We start from the raw sequence: 16,387 nt of genomic DNA, 5'->3' as shown, positions 1-16,387 counted from the left end.
TTTAGTAAGGAAAGAATAGTGTATTTGTTGCCCTTTGAAAGAATTAAGCTCATGGGTTTACCTTCAATTACATTTTTTTTTCCTCTAAGGCAAAGAACGGGGAGATGGGTGGGGACTCCTTTTAAAATGAGGCCCATGGTCCGATTTGACGAGCGAGGGTCCCGTCGCTTCTCAGGAAGCTGGATGCTGAGGCACAGAAACTCTCCAGCAGATAAATACAATCTTGGGAACAACCTTCTATACTTCTGTGTATTTTGGCAAATTTGTACAAAGACGCTTAGAGACAAGTTTCAATTTTGGCATCCCCCTCACCCCAGGGCCGGGACAGTGTCAGTAGCACCCAAGGTGACCCCCTTCAGCCTCCCTCCCACCAATTCGTTTTCAAAACCTCATGGTCTCCCCCACCCTCCTGAGATTTTGATAAACTCAACGATCATGATCACCCCACGACCATCCTTCCCAGAATAATCCCAGTCTTTTAAGTATTCAGCTGTGTTCCTTGTGTGCATATAAATACGTTTCAGACACTGTGACATGATTTCTGAATGTATCAGATGTGATTTTTGGGGATAGAGTTCATAGAAAATAAAGACACAAATACATTTATAAAGTAAAAGAAATCCATACCACATCAGCTAAAGGACTCTGAAATGCCTGCCTGGGCTGCACGAGGGAAGTTTCCTCTTAGTACTTACCATGTTTATAAAAAAAAGTCAAATTCTGCTGTCGCCGCAGTGACTCAAGCTCCCTCCATTACCAGATACTGTGTGAGGTAATACAAACCCCCGCAGAAGCGACACCATGCGAACCTATATATGAAACCCGCTCTGACCAAAAGAGCACTGTTGTTTTACTGTGACTGCAGCTGCTTTTGGGCGGCCCCTAGAAGCTGCCACTCTATGCAGCCTCTTAGTTTGCCTCATGGTGAAGCTGGCCCTGCCCCCTGGGCCCTGCCTTCTTCCCACTCCTCCTTGGGAAGTCTGCGGCCTGCACAGTTTGGAAATAGCTCACATTGTCTCCAAAAACTTTTTTTTCTTGCAACTCCAGAAAAAAACAAACGATGTAGACTGAGAAAAAAATATATATATATTTGTGAGAATTTTGCCCAAAAGTGGTAACATGAAGGATCGGGCAGAACGTTTTCCTTTCCAGAAACTTGCAGGATGATTAAAAAAGATCTAAGAGGGCATGGAGTACAATTAGTAAGCAAAGTAACTTGTATGTTCGTTGTGAGCTGCTTTTCATATATATATATATATATATATATATATATAATGTTGCTAAAACTTAAATCTGACCCCCGAATCTCAGCATCTCCAAATCTGAACTTACAAATCTTCAGCTCAAACCTTTGCATGAAAGAGAAGCTTTTTCCCATAAATGGACAGTGCAGTCGCGGGACTGCTTGGTTTTTAAAAGCGGCCCTTTTCCCTGCTGCTTTTTTTTTTTTAAGGCGGTGATGTGAAAAGTGAAGGGTGCGGTTCTTGCAGGGACATCAGAGGCCAGGTTCCCAACGGTCCGGCAGCTGTTGGAATCCCTTCCCACGTTAAAAAGTAGGGAGCAGGCCTTGTGCTTTAAGGCAGATCTTCTGCGATAAGCAATTACAAGGTTCAGTTAGATAAAAAAAAAATAGGGTGCCATCATCCACCTTCATAGGAGCAGACCCCCCTGAGTAGAGTTAATGTGTAATCCTGGCCTCCCTAGGGCCTGCTTATTCCTATCACCCCCCCCCAAGTTCCATGAAAATCACTTGGGTGTGACAGTTTATTTATCTAGCACATTCCCTTCAAGTGCTTACAGTCTCTCGGCAGTTTCAGTAACTCCCATCCAACTACTGACTTAGATCTCAGTCACCTTTCCACACAAACACATTTTTGGGGTTCCCGTCATCTTCATAAAAGAAAAGAGAATCTCTGCACCACAGGATTTGGCAGTGGGTCGTGGAGTTGGGGGGGGGGGGGGGGCCAGGGTGTTGGATGGTTCTTTAGCCTTGGGGAAATTAAAGGGCGTGACGACAAGGCCTGGGCCGGCCTACCGACCGAGGGATGGGTAGTGGGGGAGAGGCGCCAATGATGGGGGGCAGGAGGGACATGTGAGGAGGAGCCAGTCTTGGTCAAGGAATGGGAATTTGTGGGCTCGTCTATCTCGGGTGGGAGAGAACCAGAGAGAAGGAATCTCAGTTGGGCAGACCTGATGAGCCAATAGGTCTTGATGTGCAGTCTTTTTACCATGCTACTGTGCAAGCTGCAGACTAATGGAAACTGCACCTTAAACACGTGGAATTCTGAAAAATATTTATTGGTATTTTGGATGTTTACATTTGATGTATTCCACCTTGATCGCTTCAGAAATGTGGATTAATAAATTGATTAAATGAAGATAAAGCTAGAACGCTATGCTCTACCTTTCACCCTGCAGAGTGTGGAACACAGGGTCCTCTCCAGGGATCCTTCTGCAGACCTGGAACTCAAGCAGCCGGACTCTGGCGTGTCTTCGCCAAACACCACCATGTCTGCCCAGCAAGCCCCTTTCGACATCGGGTCGCCTTCCAGTACCCTGTCCAACTACGACTCCTGTAACTCCAGCCAATCCAGCACGGGTGAGAAGAAGGGCAGCCAACATGGAGTCCAAGCTCCCAGTAAGTAACTACCCCCCTCTCCCCGTCAGTTACAGGGCTAGCATTTGGAAAATTACTGCAAAAAGAAGAGAGGGCATTAAGCATGCAAGCTGAACGTTTACGACGTTTAAAAGTGCTAAACTAAAAATAGAAACCGTTTCTTTGAGGAGGCTTCTGAGCAAGGAAATGGATAATAATTTTGGATCTACATTCATCTCTGCAGTATTCAAAAGAGGTTCCCATTGGAGGAAGGAGCTCTTCCAAAACATTCAGTCACTTCTTGGGGGCATGGCTTGGGAGCATATTTTTGGCCTGGATTGTATGATAGTTTCTGTACTAGAGATGGATGGTGGATTTATTTTTGTATTGCAATCTGTCTCCCTCCTCCCCCCTTCATCCTTGTCCAGTAACTGTTCACGTCGCTGGTTTCTTAATTTTATTTTTGGTGGTGTGATCGAGCCACCAGTGTTGGCAGGGGAGGGATCACCCATAGATGCCTTCAAAAAAGCTTAAAACTGAAAATTAGTGAAGCCTGGGAAGCTTTTTCTTATTTGGTTCATATATTTGTTTTCAGATAGTAGTATTTTATTCATTTTTTAGTTTCATGGGTTTTTTATTTTTTTAAAATTTTTTTTTTCCAGTTTTATTCATTTCAGAAAGAAGTGTACACTATTTGCAAGTAGTGAATGAATCTGAAAATTTTGGAGGGGATTGTGCGTTCATTTTGGGGTAAAATGAACCAAAACAAATGTCCAATTTTTTGGATTCCCATTTGTTCTAAAACACATGCACTTCCCTACTGAACGTAGATGAATGCTGTAATACCACTCTACCCCATTAGATGGCAGACTATATGGAGAAGTTTCAGTCTGATAAAATTGCCATCTGTAAAAGTTTTTTAAAATTATCTTTTTATTTATTTATTTTAAAGCTTTAAAGGAAATCTGTCACAGTCAGGACTGTAATTGAGTGTGCCAAGGAATCCTGTAGCAATGAAAGTGTGAGGTCAAACTAAATGCTGAAAATGCTGTGAAGAAATCTTCCATGAATCTCTTTATTACTCTCCCTCAGGGTCGCCCGAAACGACGATAACAGACATGCAGACGTACATGGACATGCTGAATCCAGAGATCGGCCCAAATGGTGGCAGGAAGGGAGGGGACCCTGCCGTGCCACCTCCATCCCCCCCAGCCTACCCTCCACCTCCTCCCCCTCCCCCGGACCCCCGGCTCCCTCCTCCACCCGGTTACCCAGCACCGAGCCCTCCCGAGGGACAGCCCACAGCAGAGATCTATGTGCAGGCTAAGAACAACCTGCGCCACATTGACAACGAGGCCTTCAGGGATGAGGTAAATCGTGAAACCGCGTGGCGTCCCATGCTCAGCTGCCGTGGGGGTGGCTGTCAAATCCTTTGGAGCTCAGGCCTGGTAATCCCTACTCTCAAAAGTGAGAATTATTTCAGGGATACTAATATATTTACTTCAGAAAAGGATATTATTAACCCCCTTACACAGTAAAGGGCAAAGGCCTGTGGTGGAGACCGTATGAATGTCCACTGTGGTGAATATTAGAGATGTGAATCGTGTGATCGATCGTCTTAACGATCGATTTCGGCTGGGGGGGGGGAGGGAATCAAATTGTTGCGGTTTTGTTTTTTTAAATATCGTGTAAATCGGGGAGGGCGGGAAAACCGGCACACTAAAACATCCCTAAAACCCACCCCGACCCTTTAAAATAAATCCCCCACCCTCCCGAACCCCCCCCCCCCCCAAATGTCTTAAATTACCTGGGGTCCAGTGGGGGGGTCCCGTTGTGATCTTCCACTCTCGGGCCACGGGTGCGTTGATAGAAAAATGGGGCCGGCGCTACCTTTGCCCTGTCATATGACAGGGCAAAGGTAGCGCCGGCGCCATTTTGGTTCCTATCCCCCGACGTCACGAGCGTAGGAGATCGCTCCCGGACCCCCGCTGGACCCCCAGGGACTTTTGGCCAGCCTGGGGGGGCCTCCTGACCCCCACAAGACTTGCCAAAAGTCCAGTGGGGGTCCGGGAACGACCTCCTGCACTCGAATCGTGTTGCCGTACGGCCGGCGCCATTTTGCAAAATGGCGCGGCCGTATTAAATACAAAAACTGAAATGTCAAGAACACCTCTACCCCTGTCTCTTACTTCCCTGTGGTTTCTTCACCAAGAGGACAGTGTCCAGGGGCAGCGAAATGTAAGCTTTAACATTGGCAAAGAATGGGAGGGATTGTATACTTTAGACCAGGCGACCCCAAACTTGGTCCTCAAGGTCTGCAACCCAGTCAGGACTACGAAAATAAAATCTGCACAGTGAAAACCAAATCTGAGGCTCGGGATGTGTTCTTTCCACAACATATTCTAAGATTTGTCTTCTATGCAGTAACTGAGAATGCAAAATGGAAAGGTACTGGCAAACATGATGTGCTGGGGATCTAGGTGGGCTTTGCCCATGAGGCCTGTACAAAGAAACTCTTGATTTGACTGAAAACAATTGAAGTACATTGTACATGATAAATGTTGTAGGAATCCATCCTTACATCTGCTTCCATCTCCTCTACTAGGAAAGTGATAGAAAGCTTGTTTCAGGTTCTTTTTGGTAAAAGCTAATGGCCATCAGGTTGCCTGTGGATTCCCATTTCATATCTGTATAGTTTACTAATTAAAGCTTAAATCTATGCACTTGCCATAGCAAGAATGAGGAGATCCACCCAAGCCTCATTTGACTTTTCAGTGGTTCAGTCCAGGGCCATTTTAACCCCACGGAGGGTGTGCTACTTGACCTAGTGCTCTCTAATGAGGATAATGTCTCTAATGTTCGGATAGGGGCTCATCTGAGCACCAGTGATTATCAGATGGTATGATTTGATATAGCAATTAGGATACAGAGAAGTCACATAAAGATCCAAAATTCGAATTTCAAAATTACAAATTTGTCATCGGGATGTACCTGAAGGAAGAATTGGAAGACTGGAAGAAAATGGGTGAGATGGAACAACAGTGGGCCAAGATGAATGGAGCTATTACAAAGACAACAAATCTATATGGTAGAAAAAGTAAACAAAAGTAAGAGGAAAAAAACCCTAACCTGGTTCTCAATGAATGTGGCTGAAAAAATAAAGGCAAAAAACTGCGTTCAAAGAGTATAAAGGACCCCAAAAAGAGGAAGACAGGGAAGAATACCATTACCTGGTGAAAGTGAGAGAGACGAAGAAAGAAATCAGGAAAGGAAAAGGTCAAGCAGAAGAAAGGATTGCCAAAGAGGTTAAGTGAGGTGACAAAACATTTTTCAGATATATCAAAGAAAGGAAAAAGACCAAAGGTGGTATAGTGAAATTTGAAAGGTGACCAGGAGCAATATGTGGAGAAAGATGAAGAAATAGCAGAAATATTAAACAAATACTTCAGTTCGGTGTTCTCTAAAGAAGGCCCTGGAGATGGACCATTGCTGGTTGACAAGACTATGGAAGTGGGACAGATGCAACCCTGTTTACAGAAGAGAATGTATGGGAAGAGTTAGGAAAACTAAAAGTGGACAAAGCCATGGGGCTGGATGAGATACATCCCAGGATATTAAGGGAGCTCAGAGATGTGCAGGCAGATCCAGTGAAAGACCTGTCAATAGATCCCTGAAAATGGGAGTGGTGCTATGAGATTGGTGGAAGTCCAGCTTCACAAGCTTAGTAGCAGAGAGGAGGCTGGAAACTACAGGCTGGTTAGCCTCACCTCGGTGATGGGAAAATTAATGGAGAATCAGCTGAAAGAAAGGATAGTGAACTATCTATAATCCAGTGGGTTGCAGGACCCAAGGCAGCATGGATTCACTAGGTGAAGGTCCTGTCAGACAAATCGGATTGATTTTTTTGATTGGGTGATTAGAGAATTGGATCAAGGAAGAGCACTCAACGTGATCTACTTGGATTTCAGCAAAGCTTTTGATACGGTTCCACATAGGAGGATTGTGAATAAAAGGAGGATTGTGAATAAAATGAGAAGCTTGGGAGTGAGTGCCAAGGTGGTGGCGTGGATTACAAACTGGTTGACTGAAAGGAGAACCTATTCTGAAGAGAGAACGATGTTAAGCGGAGTGCTGCAAGGATCAGTTTTGGGACTTGTTCTGTTCTCTATCTTTGTGAGCGGCATTGTGGAAGGGATAGGCAAAGTCTGTCTATTTGCATAAGATCTGCAGCAGAGTAAATACACCTGAAGGAGTGGAGAGAATGAAAAATGATTTAAGAAAGCTTGAAGAGTGGTCAAAGATTTGGCAACTGGGATTCAATGCCAAGAATTACAGAGTCATGCATCTGGGGTGTGGTAATCCAAAAGAGCTGTACATGATGGGGGGAATTATATGTGAAAGACTGATGTACGTGAACCAAGAGAGAGATCGTGGGGTGATAGTGTCTGGCGATCTGAAGATGGTGAAGCAATGTGACAAGGCAATAGCTAAAGCGAGAGGAATGCTGGGATACATCAAGAGAGGAATAACCAGTAAGAAAAAGGAGGTAATAATGCCCTTGTACAGGTCCTTGGTGAGGTCTTACCTAAAGTACTGTGTTTAGTTCTGGAGCCCATATCTTAAAAAGGATAAAATTAGGATGGAGGTGGTCCAGAGAAGGGTGACCAAAATGGTGTGAGGTCTGTATCGGAAGACTTAGGAGAGGCTGAAGGATCTAAACATGTATACCCTGGAAGAGAGGTCATGCAGGGGAGATATGATACAGACCTTCATTTATCTGAAAGGTTTTAATGATGCACAAAATTCGAACCTTTTCCATTGGAAAGGAAACTGTCGAACTAACGGTCATGAAATGGAACTCATGACTCAGAGCCAACATCAGGAAATGTTTCTTCACGGAGTGGGTGATAGATTCCTGAAATGCCCTTCCAGAAGAGGTGGTGAGGATGAAAACAGTGAACTAATTCAAAAGGGCATGGGATAAACACTGCAGATCCCTAAAAGCTAGAGGATGGAAATGAAGAAAAGGGTGCATGGAGGGGCATGGGAATTACTACCCTTAATCAATTAGCCTTGATGCTTTTGATGCAACTGCCACATTGCTCTCCGCTTCAACAGTGGGGGCAAAAAGGGGAATTGGATTCAGACAAAGGTCAGTGCTGGGCCCCTACTTTTATTGTCCAGGTTACTGATATGCAGACATCAAGGGAAAAAGCGCAGGACTGCTTCTATAGCAAAGTCCAAAAGCAAAGCACATTCAAGCAGCTCTGTCTGAATTAGCAAGAAGGCTCTTCACCCAGTAAAAATGTTGCTAGCACTAATTTTGTTATGGGTTTGACAGTTGCTTGGCTTTGACTGTAAATATTAGTACCCTTATGGGCAGTTATGATAGTAACTGCTGCTCTATGCAGGCTTGGGGGTAACCTGCACGGAGCGGCATTTGCACCCATGAGAAACTTGCTGGGCAGACTGGATGCACCATTTGGTCTTTTTCTGCGGTCGTTCATTGCCCCCTCCCTATCTCTGCATATATTCATCATTACTACACACGAAAATGAATAACGAATGCCACATTAACTATAACATTATGCACATACACAATTAACTACGAATGCCTTGACATCAAATGCAAAAATGTGAGATCTGAGCTGGCTTCCTGCATGATTTGATCATTTGACCGTGTCTGTTATTAACAGAGCTTAACAGTTATCACATTTGCCTCTGCTTTTTCTTTTTTTCCGTAGATATTGCGTTAAAAGCCTTGAGTTATGGAAGCCCTGATACGCAGGGGGCCTGGGGGGTAGCTGCTCCTTTTGCCATAGGAAAAAGCAAACTTGGTTCAATCTGAAGCCTTGCAAATGAATTGCTAACCTCTGCGAGTCCATTCTCTCAATAAGCAAAAGAATTTCAGGATCCAGAAAAGCCAGGCCAGGAGCTTGTGCTGCATCAAAAACCTGATGGAGCAACCAGTGCACAAACATTATTGTTCACCCACTAGATTGGATGCCTCAGATAAAGTTGCCAGAAAGTAAATACACAGGGCTCTGGTTTCCATGAAACACAAATCCCTCTGTCAAGGTAGTGAAGGACGGGATGACAGGAGATAATGTCCCTGGTGCAAAAACCATCCTCTGATTGAGATCAGCTGTTCTGGTGGATGAAATACTATTCATGCAAGATGACAGGGGATGACGGGTGCTGGGGAGGGCCTGCTCCCTCGTCTAGCGGTAAACAAACAGGTCCAGGCCCACTGCGGGATGTGGCAGCACAAAAACGAGGCAGATAACCGGAGGCAGGTCTGTGGGTCGTTCACGAGTCACCGTGGGGAAAACCCACCCAAGAGGTCCCTTGCTCTGACGGAAGAGGCCTGTGAGTTTCCCCTGTTTAGCCGTGGATCACTTGAGGATCCATCTTGGGACTCCTCAGACCTGCGTATCCCTTACACACACAATGTATCAGCCATTGCCTCTAAAATTGCTCTGAGTTCCCTTTTCAAATTATTTTTTTAATCCTTCTTCTTTTTAGAATTGTACTATTTTTGCTTTACTGTCCTAGCAGAGGGTCCTTGGGGCTCAGGATCCTTGTGGTGTAATGAAGCATTTCCGGTGGATTTGGCGACGAGCAGCTGCAGACGTAAACTCTTTTGCACGCCAGATAAGCCTTAAACATGCTGCAGAAGTGGGGTCCTAAGTCTCACAGATTTCGGTGAGCTTGGAGAACACTGGCTAAAAACGCTGGGGTGCGAGCTGTGAAACTATTGTGGATGACGGCAGAATTTCCTCGCGCCTATTAATGCAGCATTGCCAAGTATCCTTTTTTTTTTTTTTTTTTTACCTGACAATTTCTTCCTGCTCCTCCTCTTTCGGGTTTCAAGTTGAATCAGACCCAGGGCTGGGACCCTCCATTTGCAACCTCCTGGGTGTTTTTTCTCCCTGTATTATATCCCCCTGCCGACTTATTTTAGTCCAGCCCTGCTGCCGCAGTCCTCGGTGGGGAGGAGGGGCACGTACCAGGCCTCCTCATGGAGTCCTTCCAATCATGGGACCTAAATCCGGCCACTAGATGTCGACGTTGTGCGATGACTGGGGCTCCCTCACCTCAAGGGCTGTGAATTCTGCCTCTGCAGCATCCGTCAGCCCAGGAAGTGGAAAAGCAATGATGACAATCAAACCTAGGTCCTGCCACATGATGGAGCGCTGAGCTGCTCTGCCACAGAGCCACCAATACTTTTATTTATATAACTGAGCTCGCTTTTTAACTACAACCATCGAGTTTTCTCTTTTTTATTTTTAGATTTATGCTTCATATTTAATTCCTGAACCAATTACTGAATTGCTTGGAAGCTTTTCTCTTCGCTTGTTTTCTCCATGGTATCTAAGTAAATCAGCTATGCTGACCCTTCCCTGGAAGTCCATGCAAGCATGACACAGATACATTTTTTATTGGAATATAGTATAGCAAAATTTAAAAAAACAAACCTTAAGAGTGTCCTGAGAAGATTGCGAAAGTAGGAGGTTATGGTGTAAGAAAAAAAAATGCAGGTCTTTTTCTACTACTGAAGTGTTAAAGCTTAACGAATAAAAAATGAAGATAAAAAGGAAAGGAGACCTAGGGAGAAGACCCAAAGCTGAAACAGTTGAGCTCAGCAACAGCCCAGCAGATATTGTAAAGACTCTCCCCAGTGCTGTTGCTTTCCTATCCTTTGATCTCTTTCCATAGATATAAACGTCGCACCGAAATTTGAATAGCTTCAGATTTGCATTTCAGATGCATTGGTGTAGAAGTTTGTTGTGCCTCAGGGACGACTTCAGATTTTGTTTGTGAGCTGGCACTTTCTTTGCAGAGGATTGGGAAGTGTGGCCCGACCTCAGGGAAGCTAAGCAAGCGCATCATGAACAGAAAAGCCGTAGGTGGGGGATGCCGGCTGGAACCTGTAACCAGCAAAGGTTGGTGGAAGTGGGGACTCGCAAGCCGCTGTCTCCGTTTGTTGAAAGCATAGATCCCCCCCCCCCCGGGAAAGAAACGCTAATGGAGTCGCTGGCTGTGTAATCGCTCCAGGTGCAGTGTTTTTGGAGTGACCCAGATAATGATCCCCTTCCAGTTCCAGGCTCATTAAGGACCGAAGGCATCATCTGTCAGTGCTGAAAAATGCAGCCAAGGATACCGGCAACCGAAAACCATCAGACTTAGAACACGAAAGAAAGAAAAGGCGGCCTGTCAAGGAAAGAAACGTACGAAAAATTAGAATAAAAATGTGAAGCACTGCAGCATGAGTATTGTAAATAGCTGAAGAAGAAAGCATTTGTAAAGTATGGATCAGCTGGCGACGCTTCAGGCCCTAAGTAGTAAGCGTTTGTCCAAGGCACACACAATGGGAGAAAGTCTCTTCCGCGCAGACCCTGAAGAGCAACTTTGCTTACTTTTTCTTATTTCTTGCTAGTAAAAATAATAAATAAATAGACCTATCAGCGCAACAGAACACCTGCTTTCTGTGCATTTAGGGGCAAGGGGCTAGATCCTGTCCAAGATCTGAGTGGCTAAGAAAACAGCAAGGAAGGTTGCTTAATAAAGCCGTGAGAGCAACAGTACACAATAAGCAACCAAATGTCCGATCTTGTAGAGGTTTATTGTGTGCAAATATACGCAATAGAACCTGACTCCAGCCGAGTTTCGCCCTCTTTCAGTAGGGCTGCATCAGGGGCTAAAACATAACAATAAATGTCATGTACAATGTAATGTACATGTAAAATGAACATTTTACATGTACATTTTAAATGTTTGTTTATTATATGTTTTTATCAGTTTTATTCATTTTTATATTTATAATGACATTTATTGTATGTTTTAGCCCCTGATGCAGCCCTACTGAAAGAGGGCGAAACTCAGCTGGAGTCATGCTCTATTGCGTATATTTGCACACAATAAACCTCTACAAGATCGGACATTTGGTTGCTTATTGTGTACTGTTGCTCTCAAGATCTGAGTGGGGCGTACAGGGCCAATCTACTTGCCATCGTTGTCCTCCGACATCCATAAAACGTAGCGTCGTGGCAAATGGTGGCAGATAAACGGCAAACGCCCACATTAAGACTACTTTGGGCGGATGAGCACACAAATTCTCATTCCCTAAACCCAGAGCAGTTCCCACCCCATCCGACGTCTCAGCCCTGCTCCCACCACCACCAGCAGCTTCCACAAATATCCCAGGAATGTCCCTCCTCTTCATTCCGTCTACCTGTTGCCTTTCACCAGCCCTTTGTGAGCTGCGAGTGCCAGCGGCCGTTACGTGTACTGCCCTGCACCAAGGACCAACCTGCAAGAAGCAAACAGGCTCCGCCCATCTCTTTTTTTTTTTTCCCCATGGGTAGAAGATCTAAATATGGCTCCAGTATTAGCGGGGGTCAAACTGAGAGCTGCGAAATCATGACAACGCACAGAGGCATCTTCAAAAGGTTATGTAATTTTATCATTCTTTACAGCCACTACCAGAGCCATGGCTATGATTCATGGTTGGGCTACGTTGATGTAGATTTGAAACTGCTGGGACAAAAGCTGGAAAAGCAGGGTTGCATTATCTGAGAAGTAAACAATAGTACTTTGTCCGGTGCCAACATTGGACTGAAAGTACCCAAAAATTGTTCTGAAGCCCTAAGTCATATGCTGAACAGACCTAAAACAGGACAAGACAGAGGGCAAAAGATACCATATTAAAATCATCCTTTTTAAGGTGATGCATTTCTAGCAGAAGTTGACATAATCCAGCCAGAAAACCCAGGTGCTGGATGCAGATACTTACATAGAAATGACGGCAGAAAAGGACCAAATGCTCCTCCCAGTCTGCCCAGCAAGCTTACGCCAGTATCTGCTGCACTGGGCAGGTTACCCCCATGCTTATCAGTTTCCCAGACCATAAAAGTCAGGGCCCTCGGATGCTGTTTGAATCCAATTTCTCTTAACTGTTGCCGTAAAAGCAGAGAGCAACGTTGGAGCCGCATCAAAAGTATCAGGCTTAGTGATTAAGGGCAGTAAGCGCCGCATCAGCAAGTTACCCCCATATTTGTTCCCCAAACCGTAAAAGCCAGGGCCTTCGTTGGTTGCTGTCTGAATGCAGTTCCCCTTTTCTCACTGCCATTGATGCAGAGAGCAATGACGGAGTTGCATGAACAGTATGGTACAGTCGCCACGAGCATGTTATAAAATCCGCTACCCGTGCACACATGCGCCCAATTTTAAAATGGTGCATGCACAAGGGGGGTAAGATTTAGTACATGTGCATAGCGATGCAATAGGGCCTTTCCCCAGTTCCCTCCCAGACTGCTCCAATAAACGAACGGATGGGGAGGGAACTTCCTAAACTCCTTACCAACCTTTTCCCCTATCCTCGCCAACCCCTAAACCCTCCCAACTAACCTTTTTTTTTTTCTGTTTTGCAACTTACCTGCTTTCCGAAGTAGCAGTAACTTGCATGGGTCTGGGGTTCCCAGAGCTGTCCTGGCCCCTGGCCTGCCCTCTGCCCGCCGTTTTTTCATCATGCTGGTCTTCGGCACGTACCAGGAGACATGCGCGTGGGCGTGGCCAGGATACACGCTTACCCCCGGTTTTTACAAGTGCCGGCCTTTGAAAATTAGCCCGTTAATTGTTAAGGGTAGCAACTGCCTCACCAGCAAGTTACCCCCAGTTACTACCATGTGCTCTTTTCTTTATTTCCAACCTCTATCCTTTAGGGATCCACAGTGTTTATCCCATGCCCCTTTGAATTCCTTGACTGTTTTCGTCTTCACCACCTCTTCTGGAAGGACATTCCAGGTATTCACCACCCTCTCTGTGAAGAAATATTTCCTGACATTGGTTCTGATTCGTCCTCCCTGGAGTTTCATTTCATGACCCATAGTTCTATTGATTTCTTTCCAACGGAAAAGTTTTGACGATTGTGCATCATTAAAACCTTTTACATATCTGAAGGTCTGTATCGTTATCTCCCCTGCACCTTCTCTCTTCCAGGGAGTACATACTCAGAGCCTTCAGCCTCTCCTCATAAGTCTTCCAATGCTGACTCCTCACCATTTTGGTTGCTCTTCTTTGGACTGCCTCTGTCCTGACTGTATCCTTTTTGAGATACGGGCACCAGTATTGAATGCTGAACTCCAGGTGAGGCCTCACCAAGGACATGTACAAGGGCATCATCACATCTTTTTTTCTTACTGATTATTACTCTCTCTATGCAACCCAGATCTCTATCTAGTTCATCCATTTGAGTCAGAGGCCTGTAAATCACTCCAGTAAAAATGGGACGCACCATCATCTTTTTTTTAGGACAGCCCCAGCTTTCTGTGCATTTAGGGGCAAGCCCGTAATGCTTCTTCTCTACCCCACATTTCTTGCAGTTCAATTGCTTGGATATTGTTTTTGACATAAAGAGCTACTCCTTCCCCTTTTCTGTCTTCTGTGACCTTCTTTAACAAGTTATAGCCCAGTATGGTCATATCGAAATCATGAGAATCTGTGAATCATGTTTCTGTAACAGCAACAATGTCGAAGTCTGCCTCCACCATTAGGGCCTGCAGGTCTGGGATTTTAATTTTATTGCCCAAACTACGAGCATTTGTAGTCATAGATTTTCCAATTTTTCTCCCTTCATTTGTTGCTCTTTCTAGATACTCTTTCTGTTTTTTTTTGTGCTGATTGATTTTATTTTCTCCTCCCACTTCCTGTATTGCTAGGGGGTGACGTCAATTTAATTGGCCATCTTCTGCCACCCCCATTCTTTAGTTTAAATGCCTTATAATATATGATCTGAATTTCTCACTTAGCATCCTCCTTCCTGCTATAGACAAATGTAGGCCATCCTCACCATATAGCCTTTTACTGCTCCATAAACGACACCAGCCTCCAAAGTATCCAAAACCACTTTCTGTACACCAGGTTTTGAGCCAGGAATTGAAATTATTTATATGGCATAGCTTCTCATTTCCCTTTCCATGAACAGGTAATACTTCCGAAAAGGCCAATAGTCTTTGCAGTGCGTCTTATCATCTTTACTAGATTTTGGAAATCATTTTGTGGATACCATTTATTTTGAAGTCATTGGTCCTCAGATGGATGATAACACTGATATCAAAGTACCTACTTTCTTCTTTGATGACTTGGACTATCTGGTTTGTATTTCTACTAGCTGAGGATCCAGGAAGGCATTTAACTGTTGTCACCATCAAAGAGTGCTCCCAAATTGGCTCCTCTGACAATTGAGTCTCCCAACACAAGCATCTTTCTTTTATGACATTTGATTATATTGAAGGGCTTCTGGGTGCATTGGGTGACTTCACTTTTGCAAATCGCTTCAAATCTATTGCTGAGGTTTCTTCATTCTCCAATGCAATTGGTAGTCACTGAACTTTTTCATCAGATGGATTATATGAACTAAAATTCTGGAGAGAGAGAAGTTCTTCTGTTGTGCCACAAGGGAGCTGGTGCAAAGGATCACCCTGCATGATTGCTAAAGTTTGGTGTCATTAGTAGATGGGGGTCAGGTTTTGGCTCAAATGTAAAAACTGTATCCCTATCCCTTGACTCTGAGACTTTTCCAGTTCCATGGTCACTTGCAGAAGTTGAATGATGACACAGCCCAGGAAATAGCTGTTATACATCCATAGCTTGTTAAGGAGAAGGCGGTACCATGAATATGGTTTCTAGGTACACCAAGTTCAGGTGGCCTGGTGCCATCACACTAAGGCTTAGGCTGGGCAACTGTGATAACTGTTGGAGGGATTTCAAGATCAATTTTTACAAAATCCCAACAATTTAGGGAAGACTACTAGAATGGAATATTTAATAATTGACTCACAGATTTAAAGAGTAGTTTCAGCCAATTTCACCAAAGCTATGCCAACTGTAAGACAAATTAAGTATTAAATTAGAAAGACAGTTAATCATAAATGGTAACCACACCCATTCCCCATTTAGAGTATATTATTGAACCATGTAACCGTATAATAATGGCACCCTATGGATAATTGAGAAACCACATATTTGTGCCTAACTCTAAACCGTTGTGATGGTGTACTACTAAACGACGGTATAGAAAAGTTTTAAATAAATAAATAAATGATACATGAGATAGAAGAAACAGAGGTTATTTAGGATAATTACAATTCCTGGGCTGCCTGAAGAGAACTAGTTGAGAAGAAACATTGTCAAATTCGATGTTTAGCTTAACAGTGATTTAATGCAGTAACCCCTCCATCCATGGCCTCAGATAGATGAGGCCTTGGCTGCGCTGAAAACAGCAGCCTGGTTTACCACTCTCAACATAGCAAGTGTTTACTGGTAGCTTCCTAAATCCAAGATGCTCATGGAAAATACCTCATTTACCACTCTGATAGGTTTGTACAAGGTTCCAGAGGATGCCAAATTGCCAATGCCATTTGGGTTATTTAATACACCATCAAGTTTCTAGAGATTGCTGCTTCACTGTCATAGGGACTCCATTTTGAATTTTTCCTATTATACACTGGGAAGGTTAGGAGTATTTTGGAGGGTTTGTGAGATAAGGAATGGTATTGTATTTGTGTGACCCTGCCCTTTTGAGAGGTGGATGGAGAAGGAATATTACTTGTATTTTAATGCTATTTGAATGTTTATATATTGCAGTTATTTGAATACGCTATTGAGTATTCAGTCAGAGAGTCTGTTTCCAGCAAAATTTCTGAATTCCTCAACCTCTAGCATAATCATTCTAGGCATCCAATACTTTGAAAAGTTCTCCTTTGGCCAGGATTAACATGGGGAGGTGGA

General features: G+C 44.2%; 1 protein-coding gene across 3 annotated transcripts in view; it reads left to right on the top strand.

Annotated features, from left to right (window-relative positions):
* ESPN (espin) overlaps positions 1–16,387 on the top strand; it is a 101,342-nt gene that overhangs the window by 34,402 nt on the left and 50,553 nt on the right. For all 3 annotated transcript variants that reach the window (XM_029578968.1, XM_029578967.1, XM_029578969.1), the window contains 2 exons: positions 2,419–2,638; positions 3,689–3,966. In XM_029578968.1, coding sequence (XP_029434828.1) covers positions 2,419–2,638; positions 3,689–3,966 — 498 coding nt within the window. The remainder of the gene's footprint in view (positions 1–2,418; positions 2,639–3,688; positions 3,967–16,387) is intronic.

The sequence above is a fragment of the Rhinatrema bivittatum genome, chromosome 15, assembly GCF_901001135.1.
Source record: "Rhinatrema bivittatum chromosome 15, aRhiBiv1.1, whole genome shotgun sequence".
NCBI lineage: Eukaryota > Metazoa > Chordata > Amphibia > Gymnophiona > Rhinatrematidae > Rhinatrema > Rhinatrema bivittatum.
Note: the sequence above shows the minus strand (reverse complement) of the source record. Positions and strands in the feature narration are given on the sequence as shown.